This window comes from Branchiostoma belcheri, unplaced genomic scaffold, assembly GCF_001625305.1.
Source record: "Branchiostoma belcheri isolate BF01 breed outbred unplaced genomic scaffold, Haploidv18h27 scaffold17, whole genome shotgun sequence".
NCBI lineage: Eukaryota > Metazoa > Chordata > Leptocardii > Amphioxiformes > Branchiostomatidae > Branchiostoma > Branchiostoma belcheri.
In genome coordinates, this window is record NW_017803157.1 from 2305120 (window position 1) to 2332531 (window position 27412).

The 27412-nt window shown below is 40.5% G+C and overlaps 4 protein-coding genes across 6 annotated transcripts in view; 2 read left to right on the forward strand and 2 right to left on the reverse strand.

The window, feature by feature from the left end:
• Positions 1 to 960: 960 nt before the first annotated feature.
• On the forward strand, positions 961 to 4988 carry LOC109466835 (40S ribosomal protein S24-like). Of its 3 annotated transcripts, XM_019764681.1 has the most exons (6): positions 961 to 1062; positions 1789 to 1857; positions 2159 to 2368; positions 2774 to 2884; positions 4430 to 4466; positions 4839 to 4988. In XM_019764681.1, exons 1-5 carry the CDS (start codon positions 1060 to 1062, stop codon positions 4436 to 4438), a joined length of 402 nt encoding a protein of 133 aa, XP_019620240.1. In that variant the 5' UTR covers positions 961 to 1059; the 3' UTR covers positions 4439 to 4466; positions 4839 to 4988. The 3 variants fall into 3 exon arrangements, with proteins under 3 accessions (XP_019620240.1, XP_019620241.1, XP_019620239.1); XM_019764682.1 differs by lacking the exon at positions 4430 to 4466; XM_019764680.1 differs by lacking the exons at positions 4430 to 4466; positions 4839 to 4988 and having other exon boundaries at positions 2774 to 2899.
• A 9053-nt stretch (positions 4989 to 14041) lies between these two features.
• On the reverse strand, positions 14042 to 16944 carry LOC109466650. Its single transcript, XM_019764381.1, has one exon. The coding sequence runs from the start codon at positions 16738 to 16740 to the stop codon at positions 15148 to 15150; it is 1593 nt and encodes a 530-aa protein (XP_019619940.1). The 5' UTR covers positions 16741 to 16944; the 3' UTR covers positions 14042 to 15147.
• A 3492-nt stretch (positions 16945 to 20436) lies between these two features.
• On the reverse strand, positions 20437 to 22282 carry LOC109466656 (pterin-4-alpha-carbinolamine dehydratase-like). The gene is made up of 3 exons (XM_019764387.1): positions 22200 to 22282; positions 21183 to 21320; positions 20437 to 20643 (listed from the first exon to the last, which is right to left on the reverse strand). Exons 1-3 carry the CDS (start codon positions 22263 to 22265, stop codon positions 20464 to 20466), a joined length of 384 nt encoding a protein of 127 aa, XP_019619946.1. The 5' UTR covers positions 22266 to 22282; the 3' UTR covers positions 20437 to 20463.
• A 217-nt stretch (positions 22283 to 22499) lies between these two features.
• LOC109466853 (integrator complex subunit 10-like) overlaps positions 22500 to 27412 on the forward strand; it is a 14539-nt gene continuing 9626 nt past the window's right edge. The window contains exons 1-10 of the mRNA XM_019764712.1: positions 22500 to 22650; positions 23220 to 23287; positions 23691 to 23794; positions 24008 to 24064; positions 24260 to 24342; positions 24604 to 24685; positions 25069 to 25197; positions 25841 to 26051; positions 26607 to 26770; positions 27261 to 27385. Coding sequence (XP_019620271.1) covers positions 22507 to 22650; positions 23220 to 23287; positions 23691 to 23794; positions 24008 to 24064; positions 24260 to 24342; positions 24604 to 24685; positions 25069 to 25197; positions 25841 to 26051; positions 26607 to 26770; positions 27261 to 27385 — 1167 coding nt within the window. The 5' untranslated portion in view covers positions 22500 to 22506. The remainder of the gene's footprint in view (positions 22651 to 23219; positions 23288 to 23690; positions 23795 to 24007; positions 24065 to 24259; positions 24343 to 24603; positions 24686 to 25068; positions 25198 to 25840; positions 26052 to 26606; positions 26771 to 27260; positions 27386 to 27412) is intronic.

Here is a 27412-nt window from a genome sequence, read left to right on the forward strand (position 1 = left end):
TTGGCCAAATGCCACTCGTGTTAAAGTTGCGCTGATGTGACACAGGGGGACATTCATTCATTTGTTTCATTTGTGATGGTCAAATTCTACAGTCCAGAGTTGGTAATTCACTTCAAATCACCAGTGTAGCAGAATCATAATGATGTTGGCTACCTAGCTAAATTAAAATTTAAATCACCCCCAAAGACATCCATCGGATTTAAGCTTAGTTTGAATGATACAGCTTCAGATTTCAGTATTTCTTATTATAATATTCTTATTCTTTAAATTCTCAATGTTATTCACAGGCAAAACAATAAACGATGGCCTTAAAAATAGAAAACATCGGCAGACCTTGATTCTGGGCCTCTTCCGCACGCTTGCTGACTTTCCTCTGGAACGAAAAGCTGTCCAGAATGCTCGTTTGTCTCAACCGCTTTTTGGCCGGTTCTCCCGTCTCAGAGTCCCGGCGGCATTTCCCGGCGCTCATCGTCAAGCATGGTCAAACGGCATGTCGGAACACGTCAGTGTGTCGGCTCGAAAAATGTTGGCTCCTCTTTGTGATGAAAATTTTCAAAGAAAAAAAAATGGGGGAGGGGGGCAGCTGACGATCTTGCCGAGGCTTGTTTTAACAAGTTTAGGAAACAAAAGCGGCTTGTTTGTATACACAAATCTAATATGGACCTACTTGTACATATACGAGGAAACTTGGGAGAAATATATGCCAAGCAGTTGTACAATTTGAGGCCAAAATCTCGTGATTAGAAATGTAGCAAATTTCGTGAACCTTGTGACATGGGGTCAAGCACCGCATCAGATAGAGAAAATGTTATTGCTCGAGTAAATACCAAATAAATAATGATCTGAATAAGAAAACAATAAACATAAAATAAATAATCTATCATAATTTTCTTCAAATTCTGCAATATTTAATGTTTTCCATGGAATTTGCCACATATTCATTCTTTTTCTATGCGTTTTGAAGAAAGCAACTCGAAATCTCGCCGGTTCGCGCGAGGTTTATCGTGACTTCCCGACCTCGATTTCGTTCTCTTTCCCTGTGGTCCGAAATCAGGCAAAATGGTGAGTGAGAAATCCCAACAAAATCCTGAAGTATCTCAGTCACAACAGTGTCATCTTTTTATCTATCTTGCACATTCTTATATCTAACATATCGATACATTGTTTGAAATCAACATTTTGTCAATTTAGGCAACTTATAGTCCTATGAATCGCTTCGAAATGCGCACATCTTTGGACCGGTGAGAGGTATATTTACGTGCAGGCATGTCAGAACGGCGAAAGAAAATTTATAAAAGTAGTCCTGCCGCGCAGCTACGGCAGTTTATTGGTGTCAGATTCTTTGTTGATGTGGTTTGTAAGTGTGTCTTATTTTGACCCACATTCATGCATTTTTGAATACGAAGACATGGGAGAAAAACGAGTGGTTATGATGTAAAAAGTATACCACAAAATATGGGGAGGGGGGTACTCAACTTGTACAGCCACAAGCTCTTTGCTCCTACATGTACATGTTCAAATTCGCTCTTTGCTCCTACATGTACATGTTCAAATTCTCCATGTATAACAGCCTTCCGACATTCCTGTCCATTGGTAGAGATCGATATGTAATATCAAAACTTGCAAGAAATACTTAATTAACCAGAATAGTTTACTACTGTTAAGTGTTCACTGTTGCAGTCGAGTGTTTATTCCCAGACTGAAAATAATCAAAGTATGGTTGGTACATGTATCTAATATATGGTTAAATCTTACATATGACTAACTCATCACTGATCCCTGTGACAGACTGATGGTGCCGTGACTGTAAGAACGAGGAAGTTCCTCACCAACCGCCTCATGCAGCGGAAGCAGATGGTATGTACCGGGGGCACATCGGCGCATTTGTGTAATGTAGTTTTGAGAAATGTCTTTTTAATAAAAGGACAGGAATACAAGCAATCACTGTTTTTGTTTACTAGTATTACATCAGCTACTGGTAGGCATATATATATATGCAAATTATTGTCTATCACTCACAGGCCATATCGTATAGAGGTAATGTTACAGGAAAGAAAATTCTTCAAATGACTACTTGGAAAATGTCCTTTTTGAGCTTGAATATGAAAAAATGTGTATTGACGTTTGTGCTCTTGCATGTTTGTTTGTTTGTGTTTAGGTTGTGGATGTTCTGCATCCCGGGCGCGCCACCATTCCCAAGACAGAAATCCGCGAGAAGCTCGCCAAGATGTACAAGACCACGCCCGACGTCGTCTTTGTCTTCGGGTTCCGCACCCAGTTTGGCGGCGGCAAGACAACCGGCTTCGGTCTGATCTACGACACCCTGGACTTCGCGAAGAAGATGGAACCCAACTACAGGCTGGCCAGGGTAGGTGTTCTTAATTGTGATTTTGAGATAAGTAGGATACATGATGGAAATACTGTCTCAGAATACCTTACATTGTAATTCACGTTATGTTCACGTTATCAAAAGTTCACAGTCTTAGATTAAGTGGGGTCATGTGGCATAACAGTAGAGTGTTCAACTCCAAACCAAGTGGTACTGTGTTCAAATCCTGCCTGATATCACCGATCTTGTGCCCTATATCATTATTGTCAGTTCTTAATTTAACAAAACTGGCTTGTAATTACATGATGTACATGTATATGTAATGTTGATACTGACATGTAGTAGGACTGTCAAGTAGGAATGTTAACTTAAGACTTAAAGAATACCTAGCAGCCTTTTTTCACCACACAGGCTGATGAATAAAATGTGTTTTCCCTGTTATAGCATGGTTTGTATGAAAAGAAGAAGCCCTCCCGAAAACAACGTAAGGAGAGGAAGAACCGACAGAAGAAGGTTCGGGGAGTAAAGAAGACTAAAGTATCTGCTGGCAAGAAGGTATGTCATGACTAAGCAGAGATCAGATGTGTTTGTGTCTGCTACTCTGCGATATTATTTCAACTCATATTATATAACTTGAAACAATATGCCGACAAACAACCAGAAATAGACGCAGCTGTGGTGCAGCAAATTTTTAGAGGTGTTTTTTTTTAACAAACTGGCTAGAAAGATACCTGTTGTTTATTACCAGTGACATTCATATGTTGGTGTGTGTTAGATCTAAAAGTACCTTCATTTTTGCCTCTGATCTAACATGTTGTCCTCTGTCCTTCGTGATTACTGGAAAGATCTTCACTGATGTCCTGTCTTACTAGCTATTAGATAACCCAATTTACATTCCTGTAGAAATGCACAGACATAGTGTCAAATAGAAGTTGTATATCTGTAACTATCTACTGTACTTGTTGGTGACTAACCTGTTTTTGTATGATCAGTGTTTGGAGACAAAGCAACATAACTGAAAACATTTACTGCATTGTAATTATTCCAGCTTATATTCAAAATAAAATTATGGCATTCCACTCCAGAAATCTGTTTCAAAGTGTAATAATGAAGTACAAATGTGTGTAATGTTTCTGTACTTTCCGAAGTTTTTCATCTCGAGTGATAAAATCACAAACATCTCTCCAAACACTGATGATCAGTAGACTAACCTTTAACCTCTGACCTTGTCCTGTCTGACCTTGTCTTGTTTCATGCACCTTGTTAGCCTGAAGCTCAGGTGGGCATGGATGTTTCTCACCTGCATGACTTTACCTTAACTCAAGCCCCTCTTCTTCAATATCTGGTGTTGCTAACGTGATGTCCTAGATATACATGTAGTGAGGGGAGAATCAGATGTGGAAAGGGTTTTGTGTACCTTCCCATTCTTCCAAACTCTTAACATAGTTGCTCAGTCAGTGAGATGCATGTTTTGAATAGAATTGGTTCATTGTTTTTTGGAAGTTTTGAGTACCAAAAGTAATTTCATGATCAGAATATTTGTTGCATGACAAGTTTGCATGGAGTTTGACAATAGATAAAGATATATATAAGTTCTGTAAATAAGTACTCCTACTTACACTCACAGATATGACACAACGAAGTACATGTATTAATGTACTGTTTTATGATTGTGATTATTTGTAAGACCCTTACAGAGGCATAACCCCTGCTTCCTGTTGTTGGGGTATATGCCCTACAAAAAAGTATGTGTGGGGGCTTGCTGGCTTGTTAACTTCAGTTTGAGGGTTGAAGCCAGTTATGGTCAACATTTCATCAATATGCCATCAAAAACATGACTTGAGTTTTCATTTGGGGTTTAGTTTGCTTCTCATTGAGTTCTGCAGACTGTACAACTACAATTCTAGCATTGTTACCTTCTTCAACTTTTTGTGTGATTTAAGTGTGTCATATTCTTTCCTCCTGTTATGTATATGTTGCTCTTTTCTTTGATGGTTGATTGTTATAACATTTCTTTGGGTATCATCTTTTATCTCCACTTGCCTATTCCCTCCCTGGTTGCTGTTCTCCCCGATTCTCTTCCACTTCACACATACACAGGGGCGTTGAGATATTGTCTATATGAGGTACCCTGAAGGTGAGACGTGCATGAAGAGTGGCCGGTTTATGTTTGAGATGTGTGCACCAGACAGCAACCCTGATTGTTATAGATGTGTTCAGATGGCAATCACTTGTATGATAGCTGATGTTTTGCCTTTTGTACAGTGTATATGCATGTTTTCTGCATTATACTATTAATAGATTTTAGGCATTTAGGTGTTGGCAACCTACACAATAATTGCAACATAAGAATCTAGCATCTTTACATGACTTGTTTCTTTCTTGTTTCTTTTCTTGATTATTTTTAGCGTCGTTCTTTATTTTGCATTGCCAGTATTTACTTGCCAACTGAGATGATATACCATTATCCACACTGTGCACTTATCCATGTTGTTTCGTTTACTTGCAGTAACCTGCCTAACTGAGGGTCCATGTTTGAAGTGTTACCTGAGGACTATCTTGAGGGATGATGTCTACAAATGTCACCGTCAGCCAGCGCACTACTTGTTAGCCCTTCCATCAGTGGGCAAAAATAAAACATTATGAATATGTCCAAAAATTGTTGTGGTATTTTCTTGTCTGTTTAATGTACCCGGTAGTAGTTTCTGATTCTTGAATGTAGATTTAGAACTGTTGGATCTTTTCAGTCATAGTAGATTGCCGTTTCCCCTTTCCAGCCCCAGAAAAATGTTTGGACATTGAAAACTCCATACACAAAAGTGTTGTAATATACAAGCATTACAACTAACATAAGACTCAGTAGCAAAAATTTCCAGCACGCAAAATATACACATTGAAAACATTGAACTTTTCATCATCTTTCAAGCAATTTTATTCACACATTCTTGTCATTCTGACGCAATAACAATTGAGAAATTGCACGTTGACATGAAAAAGTTTTGTGGATCAAAATATTCATAACATTTTTAAACAAAACTATTCAAGCCCTTGAAGTCACATGCTTATCGAACAGCATATATATATATATAAATATATATTTTTAGGACACTTAAAAGCTTGGCAAATTCAACAGATGGAAACACCACAAAGTGCTCTATTTGCTCATCTTGAAGACTCTTTGTATTCCACCACGTAATGTCAATTTTCTATCAAAATATACAGTCAACTATGTGATCCCTTTTGACAAGGATGCCTTTTTAGTCACCAAAAGTCAAATAGTCAATCAACAAATCTATTTGCAGCAATGTGCTTTTCAATGTTTATGATCCCTGTGGAAAGAGAGGACTTGACTCTATTGTACAATAGTCATTCTTGTAGACTGTAAATAGGAAGTATACATATATTAGGCCTAGGATTGGAAGTGTGACCGAAAGCAATTTTATTCCCGGACGTATTTTGGGGTTAAAGCCCAGACAACATGCCTGTTTAAACGTTTTCTCGCCACAACGCTTCAATATCTTCCAACACAGAAGAAAAAGCAAAGCTGCGGCGCCAGCTACAAGTACTAAACCACAGAACAATGCTACTAAGCCCCGTCCCTTTCTTGCGTTACTGTCCACGCTCTCTTCAAATGCATTGAGCTGGTCAAGAACTTCAAAGGTTACAGCGCCTATCATACCTAACAGTGTCCAATGAACGCCGTTCTTAGTTGTGTATGCAGAACTAAGTATACCGTTATAAAGCACAGTATCCTGAACTTTAGAGATTTCTTGAAGTAGCTTCTCCCATTGTGCACGTCTTTCGATCAACTGAATACGTTTATCGATTCCGGCCATGGTAGCTATATTGTCGCGCTCAACATGGTCAGTGTCACACTGTTCTGCTATACTGACTGTGTTAACTCCAGCAACATGGCCAGCTGCAGTTTCCTGAGTTTCGGAACTATGAGCACTGTCCTCACTGTCACACTGTACTACTGTACTGTCCGTGTGAACTTCAGCAACATGGCCAGCTGCAGTTTCCTGAGTTTCAGAACTCTGAGCATTGTCATTACTGTTTGAATGCTCGACTTCAGATGTTACATTATCGTTCCGTTCCGCTTCCATGCTTTTTTCTAACATCTCCTTAAACGCTTGAGTCACTCTGACACAGGCATTTGCAACATGCATGTAAGGGATTATAACCAGAGAAACTATAGAAAGCAGTCGCGTGAAATGACTGAACCATCGGGCAAGAGTCAATTTAACGTCCGATATATACACGTGTGTGTAGAGGAGAACTAGGCTGACAGCGATATACATCATGACGTTCATGACAGTAGCAATGTTTTTCCAAACTTCCTTACCCCAGTTGTCATAGAATAACTCATCATTCAGTTCTTTTAGAATCCTTTTTGGATCTTTAGTTTGATCATCGGAGCCAAAAAGTCGTTGGGATTTTTGTTCGATTTTTGCGGCTCGTCGGCGAAGTACGCAGGCCATTTCAGTGGCATACTTACAACAAAAGTAATACACGGGGAGTAGTGGAAATTGAAATACCACCTGAAACAATGGGCAGAATAGCTTGGGAATACCTAGGGTGATCGTGCCAAAGAATACGTTAGGGTTCAAGAAAGAACAATTCGCGCATTCTACGCAGTGGAAAAGGAAAAGCAATAACACGTTCATGGAAATGAAGTAGCAAGTACGACGCCAAATATACGATTTCTCACCTTTGTCTGTATCATTTTCATCGTATTCCTTAACTGGTTTTTCTAAATTGAATTTCCAGTAGATAATAACGATAGCAGGTTGTAGGTAAAGTACGATGTCAATCAGGTCATAAGGTATATCCTCCTGAGATTCCTCGGGATCACAGGTTTTGTTTGCATTCAATCCTGTAGTTGAATTTGCCATGCCTTTTCCAGTTTTCAGATTCCACATGCACACAACCTCGAAGGAAATACTAGTAATGGGATGAACAAAGCCAATGAGACAGAAAAAGAGAGAAAAAACAATGCCGCAGATCTCACGGATAGAAGTATGTCGATCTAGAGTACATGTACATGTTAGGTCGGGGCAAGTTCCATCTTCTGGGCTTTGCGACCCCGAATCGCCTTCCACCGCCAGGGAGGCGAAGTCCTGCATTTCAATCTCCTGGTAGTTGACGTTTGTCATTTCAATCTACTGAAGCGCCTGTCTAAAGGACAACATACAAAAAGGGTAAAAATGTTTCAATGTCGAAGACTATATGAATGCACATGCAAATCAGATGGGTACATGTGTTTTCGCATGTAAAATTAAGGCTAAATCGAAGACATAAGTAAGATAAGAGTTGATAAGTTCCTTATTAGCGTGGTCTTCGGAACAGTCAACATCCAACGGTTATTCTAAAGCCAACAAACATGCCTCCTGCTTATTTTACTCCTTCTAGTCCGATAAGACGTTAGATGAATTGACAGTTATGTAACGGCTTTTGTTTAAATCATTATGTCCATCGTCGATGTTTGAATTTTGGCCAGAATGTGAACAGAAAGATACACGGGTGGGGGGGCTGTCTATATTTCCATTTAATCATTTGATCAATTAAAATCGACAGAGCTGGCAGTACATATAATATACTTACTGGAAGTTGTTCTCGGGAAAGAAGGTAAGTTTTTGCGATGGTAGTAGTGCGTCTTTGATCGCTGCTCCTTTGAAGCCCAGAACTGTCTGGATTGGACTCTGGTGGTTCAAAAGAAGTAACTAACTAGCGGTAGCCATTATTGAATAGATCGTAACATTTCATTTTAACATGTTTCCTTGCATCTATTTGTAACGATACCCTAGTCGTTTACAAACTAATCGAAAATTCATATTACATAGAATGATATCTATGCACAAAAATACCCAAGACATATTACCAAGGTCATGCTAGGTATATATATATATGATGCACACAATGGGGAGCTTCCGAAAGCAGTCCCTGAAAGCAGTCCTTGGACACTGTAAATATACATGGATGGTTTCGCAGATACAAGTTAGACTGTGACAAAGTCACAAGTTAGATAAGAGTTGATAGGTGCCTTATTGGCGAGGTCTTCGGAACAGTCAACATCCAAAGGTTATCCGGGAAGTCAACAAACAGGTCTCCTGTAACTGTTTATTTTACCCCTTCTAGTGGGACAAGACGTTAGATAAATTTGACAATTATGTAACGCCTTTTGTTTAACCCTACTAGTATTCAGACGGGGGGGCTCAGATAGCACCCGAACGGCCTGCGCTAGAACCGTCAAATTTGGTGACTTTTCCTAAACGGGTTTCTGATAGGCAGTTTTTGGAATAATCAGTAATTTGGGTTCAAACATTAAATTTTTATAGGTTCTATGTTTAATTACGAAAGAATGCCCAAAAAAGCCCGGTCTGAATTATTCTGTCCATCATCGACGTTCAAATTTTGGCCAGAATGTGAGAAGAATTTGAAAGACAAACGGATGGGGGGAGCTATCTACATTTCCATTTAACCAATTAAAAGTGACATGGCTGGCAGTATGTATAATGTACTTACTGGAAGTTTTTCTCAGGAAAGAAGGTGAGTTTTTGCGATGGTAGTGGTGACTCTTTGATTTAGCCCAGGAATTGTAGGGATTGGACTCTGTTGGTTCAAAAGATATAAATAATTAATGGCAGTAATAGTTGTTAGTTGAAAGTCGCTATCATAGTTAACTTGATCCAACAAGAATCAAATAAGTCACAAATCATCAACTCCTATATATAGGTGATAGTGATTTTTTTTTTCACACGAATAAAACTCGGCCTAACTAGCTATATATAGATGAATGTTCATTTTATGCCAGTTTCGTTCCAGTGAGAATGAACTTCATAGAAATGTACAAGGCGTTAAGTTGTGAAACACACGAACAGATAACTGAGCTACGCTTGCATACAAGAACGTACGTTTACGGGTATGCTTACCAATTACAAGAAGGACGCTGGCGTTTCGGAAATGGAGATGACAGATGTCATAGAGCCTTCTGCTGTGGTAACCGCCTTTCTTCCTCTTCTCCGGGACTGGTCAAGAAAACTGAAACAAAGGATTTTATAGCCTCCTGGACGCTACTGGAAAATTCTGTGACGCACATGGTGCTATAGCAACAGCTTTAAGTTCATAAGATAAAAAGAGGAAAACGTAATTTGGACTTGCCTTATCAGAAAAAAACTGCAGAGTTGTCAGTACGTGGTGAAACAAATTTACCGTCACCTTGGTAACAATTTGTCCAGTTGACAAATATGCCCGTTGCGCAACTGTTGACACTAGGACAAAGTCACGTTTTCTGTCTCGTGATATATTTTTCAAAGATCATCAAGAAAATTTGGCCGAAAATTTACCAACTCACGTGGTACAAATATGTAAAGTTTTGGGTTCTACACTAAAACAGTTAACCCGTATTTCAGCTTTTCGGCCTTAAGAAAGAAATCGACTTGGATTATGATTGTCACTTTTTAATATTTTGGGACATTAACATTTAACATTAACAAGTCAGCAGTATCAGAGACATGACATTTTTGTCCTTTAAATTTGTAGTAATCTACGGGCAGATTTACGATTTGCTCCTTTTTCTCTGATATTGAGGAACAGTAGGAACGGGCAACTCGAATATGCCACCATGGAGATAGAAAAATGGTGCCACGATGTTTATCCCAACTACTTTTGGAGATACCTCTTTGAACAAGCAATGCATTAATACCACGTGTACGGTTACGCGATGGTTTCTACTTTTATGAGGCTGTCAATGAAACTCAAATTCTTTGCAAATTCAGATAGGTGTTTTTGCATATTTAGGCAATATAAGACAAGCTATGGTGCGGGAATACATGTAAGTGGGACTAGAGTTGATAAGTGACTTCATTATGTCACCTCCTTTGGTATAGTCAATAACCAAAGGTTAAAAACAGGCTCCAGTAACTGTTTACGTTACATCTTGACATTCCAGCCAGATTATAGATTGACAGTATATTGCGGCGTAGCCGTTTTTTAATCCCCATGACTACTAGCCTGGTGCCCAGTCTATCGTGGTTGGGCGGGTTTTCTTCGGGGCTGCAGGAGCTCTTCCCCGCTCGCCTTCTGCCAGCTTCCCCGGTAGGTTTTTTACGATGGGAGATTGATTAGGGTCAATCAACTCCTACAGTCACCAAACTCCTACCAGGTGGTCTGTTGAGCTGGACGGGGAAAATTATAGTTAGAGCCCCGAAGACAGCCTGCCACAAGCACGATAGACTGTATACCAGGCTACATACATGTAACCACAGAGGAATGCCATTTAGATTTTGGTCTGTTGGAAGAAGAAAACTGGAAGTCGTTGGACCCTTGATCAAACTTGTTTGTTTGGCCCGGCAAACCGCTTTTAGGCGTAAGCCGCGTAACACACAAGGATGTATTATATTCTTATGAAGTTTCTACTATTAAATTATTGCTAACCAGTTTCTACTGCCAGTAATTATTACTATTAAAGCAGTTGCTGGAAAACCCCGTCACAAAATAAGAACAGAAACGTAATTGGGGATTACCGTGTCAGCAAAAATTGCTGAGTTGGGATGGACTTTGGCAACTTGGATTGAACTTTGGCAACTGTCTTCCAGTTAAATTAAGAATTAAAAGGTAAGTTCCTCCGTTGTTCTGTTGACAGAAGATGGCCAAAGTCACATTTTCTGCCTCGTGATATAGTTGGCTGGCGCTTCTGAGACTTACACAACAAAACCAAATCAAATCACTTTTTTAACTTGAACAGTTCGGGACTCCAACAAGATTAGTTACCACGGGCACCATACATACTTGTAACATTAACATTAACATTGACATCAAGACAAGTCAACAGTAGCCTGGAAGCCCGATATACAAATAGGATGGCACCCAGGCTAAGTCAGGACTACCTGAGACATACATGTATAACCTCCTTGCTGAGACTTGGCATTTATTGTTATTATGTAATCTTAACGAGTTCCAGCTACTCAATTATGATATACAACTATCCTAATAATAACTAGAAAGGCCAATATTTGCTTTGGAGCAAATACAGCGATGGGTTCACCACATTTTACGACATGGCAGGGAAAGAATGGGAAACACAAGAGAAAACAATGATTTACATTGATATAACTATAATATGAAGTAAAATACAACTAAAACAACAGTTGGATAGCTATTCCCTACTTTATTGGTTAGGATTTTTAATTGCATAATGCAAACTGTTGATTTTCAAAATAAAAAAAAAATAGTCCATGCCCGGCATTCCAATGCTGGAGCAGGAAAGCTTGAAATACCTACCAAAACACTTGAATACAGACATACTGTCAGTATGGAAATGCTTCTGTGCAGGTGTTAATCAAGTTAAATCCCAACAGCCAATCAGCAAGAAGTATAGAGGAAAGCTGCATGCCTGTTGGTTGATGCCCTGCATTCCATTGTGATGACTCATGCCCAAACGTGGTAAACAAGGCACACTAACACAGTAATACATTAGCTATAACACAGCCAAAAAACTCAAATAAAACCATTCTAAAAGCCTGTATCACAATAATTTAAAAAACGCCTAGGGGATTTGCCCACTGTACCTCCATACCAAATTTCAGGACCTTGGGCCCTAAAATGAAGAAGCTGAATCCATTTAAAAAATGGCAGGAGAAGAAGAAGGAGAAGAAACATCAGAAAAAGCAATATGGTTTCACCACACCACTTCGTGGTGTGGTGAACCCATAATGAAGATAACTTTTCTCTTTGGCCAAGTAACATATTTACTACATGTACGGTTACTTCTTTTATTTGAGTTATGGCCTTCTGTGCGCTACTGGAAATTCCCATGACACGCGAGATGTTATGGTAACAGCTATTATGTCACACAAATAGAAAACACGTAATTTGGACCTTCCATGTGCAAAACATGTACGTGGGGTAAAATAAATACACCTTAGCTTAGCACCCGTCTACGTCCAATCACCTTAAAGGGCGCGATAAGAACAAGCGCATTCCTTTGATCTGTTAGTTATCTGTTAGTACAAGCAGTGACGCACAAGGTGGTGTGATAACTATTAAGTCATACAAGTTAAGAAAAGAAAACACGCAACCGGACTTTCCAGATCGGCAAACTTGGAGAAGACTGGGAAAATTTCTTTGTTCTTTGTGCTAATCTCCTATAACAGATCATTGGAATGATTTCAACTTAAAGATTTTGACTGCTTTTTATGACAGTGATACACAACCAATCTGACAGAAGAAGGGAAACTATTTTCTATCACAACATTTGCTTGTACACAGCTTGGCGCAGCACTTTGGTCGAGTAACTTATCTACAACTTGACCACCTACAGCCATACACATCATGCCTGCCTGGTAAAATCATATTGAGTATTAGTATTACGTGGGGTCGTGTGGCGCAGTCGGTAGCGCGTTCGGCTCACACCCGAGAGATCGTGGGTTCGAACCCTGCCCATGTCATCGATCTTGTGCCCTTGGGAAAGGCACTTTACACGACTTTTCTCACTTCACTCGGCTAGGGACGTCCCTCGGATAGGACGTTAAATGGAGGTCCCGTGTTTGGGAGAGCCACACCCCACGCACGTTAAAGAACCCACCGCACTTATCGAAAAGAGTAGGGGACCTTACCGGTGTGAGTGGTTCAAGCCTTACAGTCTGGTCTCGGGGTTGACATCTTTGAAGAGGTGATTGTCACCTGTTATGTCAATCCTTCCACAAATGTGGTAAATTGTCATAAAATAAAATAAAATAAAATAAAAATAAAGTATAATGTTGAGTCATTTTTCCGCTATCGTTAGAACTTGCTTGTATATGGAATCAACAACATTTGAACGTGACCATGAGAATTAAACTGAAACGTTTCCTGACTTGAGTCTGCCATAGGCCTAGGCAGCGACTGCGTATACATAAGCGGAAAGTACCATACGATAAAATATCCATCCGATATGTCTCACGCACGTCAGCGTAAAAGTAGAAAGCATGTGAGGGGAATTCCCTGATGACAAAATATTTTCCCCGTTGAAATGTACAGGGTAAAGGTCGAATAGAAAGCATATAAAGGGACTTGACTTAATGACATGTTTTTGCCGTAGAAATATGTATGACATACTAGTATCATGTATAGAGACATAATTCAAAATTTTTCGTACCACATACAGCTCAGCTGGCTAGAAAAGTACTTTAAAATATACAATTCGACGTTCTATGGTATACTGATATATATTAGGGACGTCCCTTGGATATATATGACGTTAATTGGAGAGAGCCACACCCCACGCCTGTTAAAGAACCCACCACACCACCCGAAAAAGATCGGAGCATGCCCCTCTACATCTTTTTGATGGTCTAAATACTACTACTACATGTGTGTAGTTCAAGTGCTGTGGAACCAGCTCACAATAGAACAGAGAAATCTCCGAACTGTAACGGCCTTCAAAAACTCATTGTAATTATATTGTATTTGTGCAGCTGTATTTCTATTATGTGCTATGTACTGTGTTGTTATCATTGTATTGTTTCTGCATTTTTATTGTACCCTAGATCTACCTGAAAAACAGGTCAAATGACCTGAGTGTATCTTCTGGTTAAATAAATAAACTGAAACTGAAACTGTGTCTGGAAGTCGGTGATTTTCTACAAATCCCCCGCCTCGTATTAGCCACACGGTGATTTTCAACCCCTCAGCCCATGTTGATTTTAAGAGGATGATGCGAACCCCAAAACTCAAGAGAGACGTAAAAAGAGACGAAAACCATTTAAGGATAATACCTAATACTCATATAAATATATTCAATAGGCAAGATTTCCAGCACACAAACTTGCACACAATGAAGACATTGTACGTTTTAATCATACTTCTTTCAGTCAATTTTATTTGCACAGTTATTTTTGTCTTTCTTATTGGATCGCAAAATTGCAATATCGCAAGAATGCATATTTACATGGAAGAATCTTGTGTATTCTATAAGGGCATTAGACTATTCATGTCCAGGAAGTAAGATGAAGCTAGATTTCTATGTCCAATATATTTCACAACATTATATACATTGTATAAATTTGTATACTGGCACATAGACGGACATTGTATTCATAATTACAGTGTTCCTCTACGTGATCAGATTCTTTTTAAAATACATGTACTTTTATCATGATCACTTAATAACATATCTTGGACCTTCGGTGTGGACAGTCCGCATATTGTAGCACATTTTTATTACCATTACACAAAAGACATGGACAATGTGACGTACACTCAAGTTATAACTTACTAGTATTTTGTTATGCCACATACGTACACAGAAAATAACAATAATAAGTACATTTACACCTTTATACAATTTTATACACCATCATCATCATTTTGAAAACAGTGTAACATATCTTCTCTGAACATGGGCATTTACATTAATCACTGTAGTTTATGATATAGCTATATTATGATTGTAGGACACTGCAAAACAAGGCAAAGTCAGCGCAGTTTAAAAACTGGACCAGACGTCTGTCACCATGGTAACTTGTACTGTAGCAACACCCTGTGGTGTTGGGTTACATTATGTAGTAGAACAGAGTTGGAGAGTCTGTTCACAATACATCAACGTATTGCTTTGAGTAAGAATAAACAAAGCAGTAGTTTGTTGGGCAAGACCAGTTGAAGGTTATACCTTTCTAGTTGAATTAGACAACCATGTGATCCTTTCGAATCTTAGGAGGTTATTGTAGTCGCCATAAGTCAAATATAGTCAATTCTCAAAACGTTTAAAATTATGTCCACCTATGCATTTTCATCTATCTATTTTCCAGCAATATACAGATTGTTTAGTGTTATGACAACTATGGAAAGAGAGGATTCGATTCCATCGTACAATCTTTATCCTTGTAGACCTCAAAATAGAAACTTATGTATATAATGCCCCAGACGACAAGGGTTGCAAATGCGACCAAACAAATGTTTGCTCTAGGATATTCTTTAAGGTTTGAGCAACATGCTTCCTTACACATTTTGTCACCGCAACAACCACATATCTGCCAACAGATCACAAAAATCACAGCTGAAATGCCAGCTACAAGCGCCAAAGTACCGAACAACGTTACTACGAACCGTTCCTTACTTGCGTCGCTGTCAATGCTATCCTCAAATGCATTAAGGTGGTCCAGAACTTCCCATGCTACAGCGCCTATCATGCCTAAAAGTGTCCAGTGAACACCATTCCTAGTTGTGTATGCAGAAGTCAGTATCCCATTGTAAAGAGCCGTGTCCTGAACTTTGGAGATTTCCTGGTGTAGTCTGTCCCACTGTGCACGTCGTTCACTCAATTGGATACGTTGGTCAAGTGTTTTGATTCTAATAGCTATATTGTCCCACTCGCTAGGGATGTCGCAGTTTACTCCTATACTGTCTATGTTAACTTCATCAACAGGGCCAACGTCCTCAGATTCGGGCTTATGATCATGATCATTGTACTGTACTGCTATGCTGTCCATGTTAACTTTATCCGCAGTATGGCCAAATTCAGAACTCTCGACTTTATCATACACATAGTGCCGTTCTGCCTCCATGCTTTTTTCTAACATCTTGTTAAGCTCTTCAGTCACTCGGGTACAGGCATAAGCAACATACAGGTAAGGGATCATGGCGAGAAACACTATAGAAAGCAGCCGCATTAAGTGACTAGACCACCGCCCTAGAGTCAGCTTAACCTCCGATATATACACGTGTGTGTAGAGGAGAACTAGGGTAGCAGCAATAAACATCATGATGTTCATAACAACGGCAATTTTCTTCCAAACTTTCTCACCCCAGTCGTCATAGAATAACTTCTCATTTAATTCTTTTAGAATATTTCTTGGATCTTTATCTTGGTTGCCAGTGCCAAAGTGGTCTTCTGATTCATTGATTATTTTTTCGGCTCGTCGGCGTAGCACCCACGCCATTCTAGTAGCGTACCAACAGCCTAATGTATAGGCGGGCACCGCAGGCAGTTGAAAAGCAATGCTAATCCACGGACAAGCCGGTCTGTTCAAAAATGTAATCGCCGTTCCCAAAAACACACTGGGGTTCAAGAAAGAACAGCTTGTACATTCCACGCAGTGGAAAAGGAAAAAGAACAACATGTTCAAGGAAATAAAGTAGCAGGTGCGACGCACACGGTACTCTGTCTCTTCACGCTTTATCTTTTCGTCTGCACCCTTATTTTCTTTTTTGATTTTTTGATTTTCCTCCCTCTCATATTGGTCAATGGGGCTAGCTAATTTGAACTCCCAGAAGCTAATAACGATAGCAGGCTGAATGTAAAGTACAAAATCAATCAGGTCATAAGGTATATGCTCTTGAGATTGCCCGGGATCACACGTGTCATTGTTTGTAGTAAGCATTTCGTCAGTAGAATTTGCCATGTCTTTCCCAAATGTGTTCAGATTCCACATGCACAAAACCTCTACAACGATACTAATTATATAATTAAGACAACCAATGAAACAGAGAAGGAGGGAAATAATAGCAATAATGCGAGATCTGGATTTGGGGCCACTTCCCTGGCTGTGGTCTTTACCAGACTCCAGGTCTGCATCTTGCTCTGGGTCATGAGATGTGCTGTTTTTCTGCCCTTGCGATCCAGTCACAGACTCCCCATCCGTTTCGTATCCGTTGTTTACTCCAGACTCGTGTATAGAATCGCGTGCCTGAAGGACAACGTACATAAGGAGTACAAAGGTTACATTTTTGGCCCCCGCTTTTATCCATGAGGGTACAGTCAAATCTAGCTATATATATAGCCGGCCAACCACCGTGCCACAACCAAACTCGTGCACCTACAGCCTCATTAAAACAGTTCTATCCTACTTCCGAAAATAGTTTCATTTATAATAGGTTGGTAAAGTATAGGATACAGGAGTTTTCTTTTACACAACCAAGGTAGACTAACCTTGCTGATGTTTCGGTGTCTATCAGACACCTTCTAGGTGGCGCTTTTGCGGTGAGGACACAAAAGCGCCACCTAGCTACGCGTTGGCTACATATAGCGGCGAGAACCAGCACTTCTGTCAGAAGCTCTGAGGAAGGTGTCTGATAGACACCGAAACGTCAGCAAGGTTATAGTCTACCTTGGTTGTGTAAAAGAAAACTTCTGTATCCAGTCGCATCCTGATTTTACACACTGTTTAGCAACAAGCTGCCCTACCCAGTCAGCAGCACTCCCCAGAAACATTCAAAATGAGCGGAGACGCTCTAATAAACGTTCAAAGCGGATACGTAATCATATCAAAAACTTTGTTCTGGTCCACTTGCCTTCATGTGGTCTGCGAGACTATCTATGTCCCGCGGTGTGTTCCTCCATCTGAGCGCGCTGCCGCGTGCGCCAGCCCCTGGACCTTGCTCCGCATCACCGGTGTGGTCCCTTGGAGCCTGTCGCAAAGTCCATGGCGTTTCATCCTCAGTTTTGAAAGCGGGGTTGTCGGCCTGCTCCATCTCACCTGAAGGACAACGTAGTCAAAAAGTTGAGTTTTCAGTCCGCCTATATCCTTGTAGATATTTGTTCATATACATGTACCCTTGTAGACATTTATGAATTCTAAAACTAGAAGCATGCTGATGCTTGAGTTGTCCAGAAGATACACAGGAATGTCACGTGAACTTATAGGTTTTGTTACCGACATAGATAATCTGCCAGACTGCATATACACTAGAATATCCTCTGACAGATTGTAACAATGTTGATAACAATTATTGCCCCATATACAAACATTTTTGCTCTTCGTTGAGCTAAAACTGGATCGAGATCCCTTTCCTTTCCTTTTTTTTTAAGTTAAGACGGTACCGGACTCTAACATATGGGTCCCACTCCCACCCAACGTCGGCTCCGCCCATAGTGCCACGCATGAAAGCGTTACGTTCATATCACCAAGTCCAAGAGTATATATCAACAACGGTGAAAACAGAAGAATAAGCTTACTACAAGCACCCTGGCGTCGACCTCTTCGAAATTAAGATCACGGAGACAACAAAATCGTCTGACGAGGTAACCGACTTTCTCCCTCCTCTCCGACTAGTTGAGAAAACTCAAAAATGAAAGTTGGTTACACCCTTCTAGACGCTCATTAAATATGCCGTGACGCACAAGTTGCTATGACAACAGCTGCAAATTTGCAAGATTTGGCAGCGTTGGCAGTACGGGGTGTAAAACAAATCTACCGTCACCTTGGCAAATGTAAACATCGAATTCCTCCACTCGACTTTATGGTGTGATAAGAACAGGTGCATAGCCTCGTTGCTCTGTTCTGTTGACACTATTATTATATCATGGAGGTAGAAAAATTCTACCTCCATGATTATATACAGCTAGAAGCTGGAAGAGCAAAGTCACAATTTCTGTCTCTAGGTGAAATGGTTTTCTGACGTCCTTCGTGTTTGGGACTAACAAAAGTCAAATCTGATTGCGATGCATGTAAAGATCTAACGGCACAGAATTTTGGCCCGCCGGTTTCTTTCAGAGGAATTACTTTCACTTTTGGCAATACCTGTATGTACAAGAAGTACAACGCACGGCTTGTCACTCATTAACATGAATGTCCCAAAAACTCACCTGGGAAATGTAGGACGTTGGGTACACTTATTGCAAAAGATTTAACCTGTTGGTAACTTTGCTACAGATGTCCGAGCTCTGCAACTCTTCGCCCGATATCTTGCTGACCGGCAGCTGGTGTGTCCGGTGTGTGGACATGTTCAGGGTGTGCAAAGTTCAGGGTGTGCAAAGTTCATGGAATGCCTTCAGTATTTGAATTTTCAAACCTAGTCTATAACAATGGGTGAAAGGTATACATGTATCAAGCTGAGTCCACAACAGTGGGTTAATGATATATGTAATAAGCAGCAACAAACCCAAGCTCAACAATTCTGTTATTTATAATAAGGGGATTAGGAATGCAAGAATGTGACATGAAAAGAACAATATTTGTACACAAATCACAACAGCACTTCTATAACAATTACATTGTCTTTATTCTTGCCAACTGGTTCAAGTAACACTATAACAATTAAACATGTACCATTGCCAACAACACAGTGCACCATTTCCAGATTCACTCTTGTGGCATCTGCAGTCAAAAGATTTGGTCTCCCTTTACATCACAAAATTTCTTAGAATCATAACAGAAAGAAATGGTTATGAATCGCTCAAAATAGCCACATTTGTCTATCAAAACAATCATTTTAATCAAAAGCATGATTTTTCAAACCTAATACACCCACTTTTATAGTAGTACATGTGTATTACCTCACAACCTCTGCCTGTTTTAAGAAACTACACCATACCTCAGCACTGATGTACAGCATTATACCTCTCTTGATCTTACTCTTGAACATACTGTATCATCTTGTACATTTTATATACTGTCACCATACTTCAAATCATAAAATCATTATCACCTTTGAAATAACTACAGAAAAATAACCTTATCATCCTAGAAGCCCTAAGTGTGAGTACAATACACTTGTACCTACACTTGTACATTCAGTGAACCAAATTCATCAAGTCCATACAAGGTATGTGAAGAAAATAATTTCTTCAGAACGACCCCTCTCCTGTGATGTTGCCAAAAACAGGTTTAAAAGTACACTTGTACAGAGATGACGCTTGTAGGTGTGACATGCCCACTGATATGTACACTAGCACCACTATATTCATCAGTAGCTACACATGTAGCTCAAGATGCTCTCAAAGAGCATGTCAGCAGAACGTACTGCACCTGTGCAAAACCTGGATTTTTTGCCCAGCCCTCCAACAACCTGGGTGCCATCCTCCGTAGTTTCCCCCGGTTAGCTACCCGTGGTACCCAGGGACATTAGAGAGCTGGCAGAAACTATGGAGGATGGCACACTTGCTACATAATGTAACACTTGCTACATAATGTAACACTTGCTACATAATGTAACACAACGCCACAGGGAGTTACCATGGTGACAGCCATCTGGTCCAGGTCATTCAACTTTTCTGTTTGGAGAAGAAGAAGAAACAGAGCAAAGATCCTTCTGCAAAGGTAAACACAAAAAGACTTTCTGCCAAAGTGCGTGCTATGCACAGTACATCACAGGTTTTGCACAGGTGCAGTACGTTCTGCCCTTGTGCCATCTCAAGGCCTCAACAACTGAACACATCACTGAACAGAGGACGCAGCCTTCTCTATGAAGGTTGCTAGGGTGACGTCCCTACCCGACAACCCAGCCACATCATGGGTGCTGAGTGTGATCTGTACTTTGTTGTAGACGTTGAACCACTCTGGGTGGTGGTCCATCTTCTCAGCCCTGAGGGCCACACGCGACATGAAGCCAAATGCCTGAAAGGAAAAAACAACTGATTAGAGCATTTCATTACTTTAATTCATTTTGTGGCGTTGTGTGGCAGTACGAGTGCTCGACTTGGAACCAAGAAGTCCCGGGTTCGAGTCCTGACATGCCAGTGATCTTGTGCCCTTGGGAGAGGTACTTTACACAACTTTCCACACTTAACTCAATTGAAAATGTGTATTGTCTATCCTGTATTTGTTTTTATATGTGGTCCACAATACCAGCAACAGCTGCTTTTGTCCCACATGTATTGTAATTTGTATTGTTACAATTTCAATGAATCATTTTATGTTCAGGCAAAAGTTTACAGTCTGAGAAAAATGGAGGTGTTCACGGTGGCAGCAGGTACAGAAGAAAGAAAGTCAGGGAATCATTTGTTAATGGTAATGACACAGGATGTCTGCTACAGCACCAGTTACCATAGTGGCAGCTGTCTAGTCCAGTTCATTGACCTTGGTGCTTGGAGAAGATGAAGAAACTGAGCAAAAGCAAAGTTGAATATAAAAAAAACTAAGGCTGGAGAATTGACCTGGTTGAAGTCCTTGAAGAGAAACTCCTTGTAGATCGCGTCCCTACCGTCCACCATGGTCCAGCCTTTCCCCATCAGTGGTTCTAACTGAGACTCCCTCTCACTGTCCGTCAGCTTGGCACGCTTCGCTTCGGATGCCTGGTGCACAGAAAATAAAATGACAATCAAGGACATCTGCACCTCAATCAAGTTATCAGTAATATTATCAGTTTGGAAAGAATGAATGTAGGTAGGCCAAATCTCCAAGCAGATCTTTCAGTGGCTGCAAAGACAGTATCAAATTGGCCAGACTGTATCCATTTTAACCCCCTGGATCTGCTTGGAAATTATGTAGGTTGTACAGAAACTGACATTAATTGCAGAGATGCCTGTGTCCGGCTGTGTGTCTAGCACAAACTTGAGGAGTCTTCTAGACCATGGGGTTATATCTGCCACCCCCTCCTATGTTCTTCTTCTTCTTCCCTTTTCGCGCTAACCTCACTAGTTTGAGGGCTCCAGCACGGTGTTTGTTCGCTCTTTATATGGATGCAAATTCTACTCCTTACAACTGTAGGCTTGACACACGCCCATGTAGAAAATGTAGAACCAGCTGGATTGATGCCAAAATGTGCCCCGCCCCCTTCATTTTACTATAGGCCCATAGGATTCAATATAACAGCTGTTATATATTGAATGTCCCTCCTCTCAAAACTGTAGAAATTTAGTGAGGATCTTCATTAATACTTTGGTTCATTCCGTGCATTTCTGAATATGCTGGAGCTAGGATACACTGTCACAAAACTCAAGGACATGCAGCTACGTTCCACAACTCTATCGTTTATACTTAGTTACAGTACTTAGTATCAGGTCAAAGCTCCACCACTGGTGTTATGAACCAGTAGTCTACTCTCATCGTTATAGAAGCACAAAACAAATATGCATCGACTAGACAGTAGTGATCCACGATTGTTCGGACCTTGACGTATTCGGAAGTAACTTGACAAACCAACAGAAGAGATACACATTGTTGAAACTCACCATTTTACTTGCAAACCGAGTACACCTTGTCAGCACTGGAAGAGTCACCACGAGAAGGGGCCTCATCGTCAACTATTGTCGGCCATAGTAAAATTATAAATGCCTGCTATCAAAATTAAAACAAAGATGCTTTATCACCATTCTAAGCAGTATCTAAGAATTTTATGTCGTAATTTATATATTTTAACTACTTAAATTTGAATTTTGTGAAAGTTTACGGTACATTTTGGTGGGTAGTAGGATACTTTTTGCGAGTAGCGTTTCAGGCACTGAAAAGTTTACAGAAGGCAGCCATTAGTTTTCCAAAATGGCTGCCGCGAAGAAGAACTCGCGGGAAGACTCTGCTTGGCTGGTGACTCGGGCTCGGGACAGCCTCAAGTCAGACCCTCACGCGGCCAAGGCGTGGCTCATCACGGCTAGAACACTGTTTCCCGGGGAGTTCTCCGTGCAGGTGCGTAACGGCCTCGTATGTGACCAGATATCCGCGTGTGGAAGATGGGTGGGAATGGGGGAGGGGGGCAGGATGTCTTTTTCTGTAGCCTGGGTGCCGGACCCATAGCACACGGGGCCCGAAGTAATATCTCAGTGAGCAAGGAATATTACTTTGGGCCCAGTGTGCTATGGGTCTGGCACCCAGGCTACTTTGTCTGTTGATTTGGGATTTATAGCCATATGCATCAGCCATACTAGTACCATAACCCAATCTTTTAGTTGTAATACTAGTAGTAGATATGGGAGACTGACAAATATACATGTAGATGTAGATGTAGATTTCTTCAGGCTGGGTAGGAGTTCTCTCCAGCCGCTCTTGACTTCAGTGAAATGTCATCTCTTACATCTCTTCAGAAATGGTCAAATAATATTGTAGCTTGACCTTGGTGTCAGCTACCGGTGGGATCGGGGGGTGGACGAAAGCTATAAAATCTGACACTCAGACTAGATTAATCGAAACAAAATTATCATTTATTAGGCTTTCTGTAAATGTCTACTAGTAATATATATATTTGTTATCCCCTACAGTATGAAGCATACAGTGTTGAACAGGCTGCAGGTAATACAACAGGTGCAGCCAAGATGCTGTACGACATGTGAGTGCAGAAAACGCTTATGTTGTTAACTGTGCATTACTAGTATTCTACCAAGGGCTTCCAGTATATTTCTTTTTCTGCCAATAACAAGAGGGGTCGAGAGCTAAGCAAGACTGGATCTAGGAATGCGTTATTATGTTTCAGTACACCAGGTTTGCAAGAAGGTAAGCTACCACCTACATCTACACTAATACTTGGCGAAGCCCTCTATGGGGCATCGTGTCCAGGCTAGTGTGGCCAGTGGGTGGCATGAAAACAAACAAACATAGCAAAGAAAGTGTCTGGCAACAGAACAAAAGTTTGTGCAATTGTAAGACTGCACCAGTGTATCCTGAGTACATCTGGGTGTCAGGTACCCGATGTGACTACTACAACATGATGTTGTATTTGTTGTTGTTGCCAGGTTTACCCAGTTCTCAGACGAGACCATACTCCAGGCTGAGGTCCACAAGATGACATCAGCTCTACAGTCAGACAGTAGAGACCCTGACACTGTCTTCTACACTGGTAAAAAGATCAAACATAGCTTCCTTCCTAAGGTCTCTTTGCTTAAAGGGATCTCTTTGCTTCTCTTTGCTTGTGTCTTTTTGCTTAAAATTTACTGGGTTGCTTCCCAAACATGTTGTTCTTAGTTGTATCACAAGTACACAAAAATGTCAATTTAATGATTTAAACGTTGATATAAAAAGAAGTTTTATACTAATGTTCTGTTTTGTCCAGGAATGTTTGAATCTCTTCCCAGCAGTGCACAGAGAGATGTGCTTCTGAAAAGTGCAGGTGCGTGGGATTTCTGACACTATTTTATCAAATGAAGTAATTGTAATTATTTGGATTTTAGGTACAAATAATAGCCATAAATGTAGTCTCAACTGAAATACACAATTTCTTTGTTTCTTTACTGAGAAAGTAAACGTGTACAGTTGGATTCCTGTTACCACACTCACACTACACAACATTTGCCCCCCCTTGCAGAAAAGTCTGGAAATGCAGTTGACCATTGCCGACTGATGCTGCTGTTACTGACAAGGTTTCCAGATACCAGACCTGAACATGGGGTACCTACCAACTCCCTACATATACCTTATCTACCTTAGTAATTTTACACCACTTAATGTTACAGTAGACAACCTTTGACAAGCAAATGACATGCAAATGTATGTTACATTATTGAAAATGAAAGAATTGACAAGTGAGGCTCTTTACTAGAACTACTACTTTACTCTTTTATAAAAGAAATTATACTTATAGTGGAATATTGAAAACTTATAATGTGGTTGTAACGTCATACTAGTTGTAGTAACAGTTTTTCTCTCCAGGTGAAGCTAGTGGACACCTTGCTTGATACAGAGAAGAGAGAAAGCCTACCATCACCTGTTAACTGTTACAGAAAACTGCTAGGTAAGAGAAAGACATTTTGATTCAGTCTAGACCTGACTAGACGTCCCAACTTGCATGCTTTTGGTAGGACACATTGGTGTCTGTTTCTTTGTTTTATAGCAGTTCCATTTATCAGTCCTTTAAGCCCCTGTCACACATTCAGGACCTTCCCCTGACATTGCCCCTGAATACAGCTTACCTTTCTATATAAATTAATGAATTTTTTAAAAATTAAAAAATTAAAAGTAAAATTTGACCTCCCAACACGTCTCAAAAACTGCTGGCTTACTCTGGTGTTCTGCTGACTTACGGACAAATCTCCTGACCGACCCGCAAATGTTTTGAAACATTTGGTTTGTGCAGCTAAATAGATACAGATACTGACTCCTCTCTCTCTTCTTCAGTATGTGACACCATCCCCCTGGTGTGCAGCAGTCCTGACATCGACGTGTCCCACAAGCAGCTGTACCGCTGGCTGCAGAAGGCCATGGAGTTCTACATCTGTTTCCTCACACAGCCACCCTGCAGGGAAGGTACACCATGCAACTACTCCCTCTGGCAGGAATGCTGTGAATTACACCCGTAGATGTGCAACAGTAATCTCCAAGCAGATCCTAGGGGGGCAAAAGACAGTACATGTATAAATTGGACAGGCAGAATCCATTTGCCAAGGTGGTGTATGGACCCTTTCTAGCGAATGGATACTGCTTGGCCAATTTGATACTGTCTTTTGCCACTCTAGGATCTGCTTGAAGAATAATGCAACAGTGTTCATTGACAAGGTTTATATCTCTACAATAACATATTCAACACTTCAAAGGTAACATTTGCAAAACAAATTCATGGTGTTTACCTTCACATGGTCTAGTCTAACAAACTACTGATCTGTTTATTCTTTCACATTCAAAATATATGGTGACCAGCACCTCCAACACAGTCCTGCCACTTGCTACATAATGTAATCCAACACCACAGGTTGTCTGCTTCAGCACCAGTTACCATGGTGATAGACGTCTGGTCCAGGTTATTGACCTAATTTGTTTAGAGAAGAAGAAACAGACCTTCGTTATTATTATCTCATAACTTGGACATGTATCTTTAAATTTTTAATTCCTGACCTAGGCAGTTCTCCCACCTAATACTAACAGTATGTATGTTATGTTCCTTCTCTCCCAGGTTCCAAAGGTCCTGTTCTCTCCTCAGACAAGTCCCCTCTGAAACGCCAGGCCTCGGTGTTCGGTGGCCTGACCAGGCACGCTTCCATCGAGGGTCTGACAGACAAGGAGAGCGTAGTGCTTGACCCGTGGGAGAGGCTGCATGAACTGATGATGACCATCGGCTGCCGGTGTGGCTGGGAAATCAACATGGCAAGTCTACAGGAGGAGAGGTCAGTCCACCCCCATTCCTGTACCAGAATGGTATAACCCTTAATGTCATGCCACTGTTAAAGGAAGATAATGACTCAATGAAAGCTGTTGCGTGATCCTACTTTCTCACTTTATAGCTGTGATTGTCCTTGCTTGAAAGAGATCCAAAATTATAGTTTTGAACTAAGTGTTAAGCATCCATGCTGCTTTTTTTCTATTTAAAACATTACTCACTGCCAACAAGTATAATAGTAAGGCATCTGCACTAAATGGCTTTAAGAAATGTTTAAAGTTAGATGTGCAAAGGTTGGGTGTAACTTGTCATTCGATATAATATAGCCAGCTGCCGCTGCACCATGTGCCTGCAAAGTTGGTGTGTTACGCCAAGGGGCAGTCATACCGGCTATATAGATACAGAAGAGGGAAGGAATATGTGAGATGAACACCATAGCAAGTAGACACTGCTTCCAGACTTTATCTTCAAAATTTTCACCTTAATTATATAGCTTATGAAGCCATGATTTACTTGTTTTGAAATGTTAGTTGATGAACATGTATCTTTGCCCCTTGTTCAGGAGTCTGTCAGACAAGTGGCTATGTCTGAAGGACCTGTACAATAAGGAGTCAGATGACCTGGAGGACAGCAGTCAGAGGAAACACATCCTGTACTCAGCCACCTTCCTGCTGTACCAGTGTGTACACAACTACACTGTCGCTGTGCAGCCAGAACTCTTCTCAGGTACAAATGTACATGTGCCTGGAACATATTTCTTCTGGAGCTGCTATTAATAAGGCCATGTTGATTTTGATTATATGGATGACAAAACCCCATAACCCTAGGAACCCCAAAAGGGATGCGAGCATCCTTTCCCAGGAAGCAATGTGCCGTGAGGCACTTTGTCCTGTATTATGTAGATGTAGATTGAATAAATCAGTTTGGCAAAATAAAAGTTGCCTTCATTATGAAACCTACGGCATGAAGGTTGAACAAATGACTAAATACACATAGTGTGGTATAGTGAATTATAATAGACTCTTCATTTTCTTTTCTTCACACATTTTCTTCTTTGCCTTTGGCACTGTTTTGGCATTCTAGGACATCAGTTTAATTTTCATTCATATTTGTTTGGTAATTTATGGCATATATTTTCTCATATTGCAGCTATGATTTACAGTATAGTTGAATTTTTTTTTTCTGAAAGTTACACACAATTTGATTGTTCCCTTAGGGTCCACCTCTCACAGCCCTCCCCTTGTATTGGTGGAAGACATCAGGAACAGGCCGGCAGTGAAGGAGAGAAAGTCTGGCAAACCTGTCAAGAAGAGAAGGAAACTGGAGGCTGGGGAAGATAGGGTGAGTCTTGTTGTATAAGGATCAGTC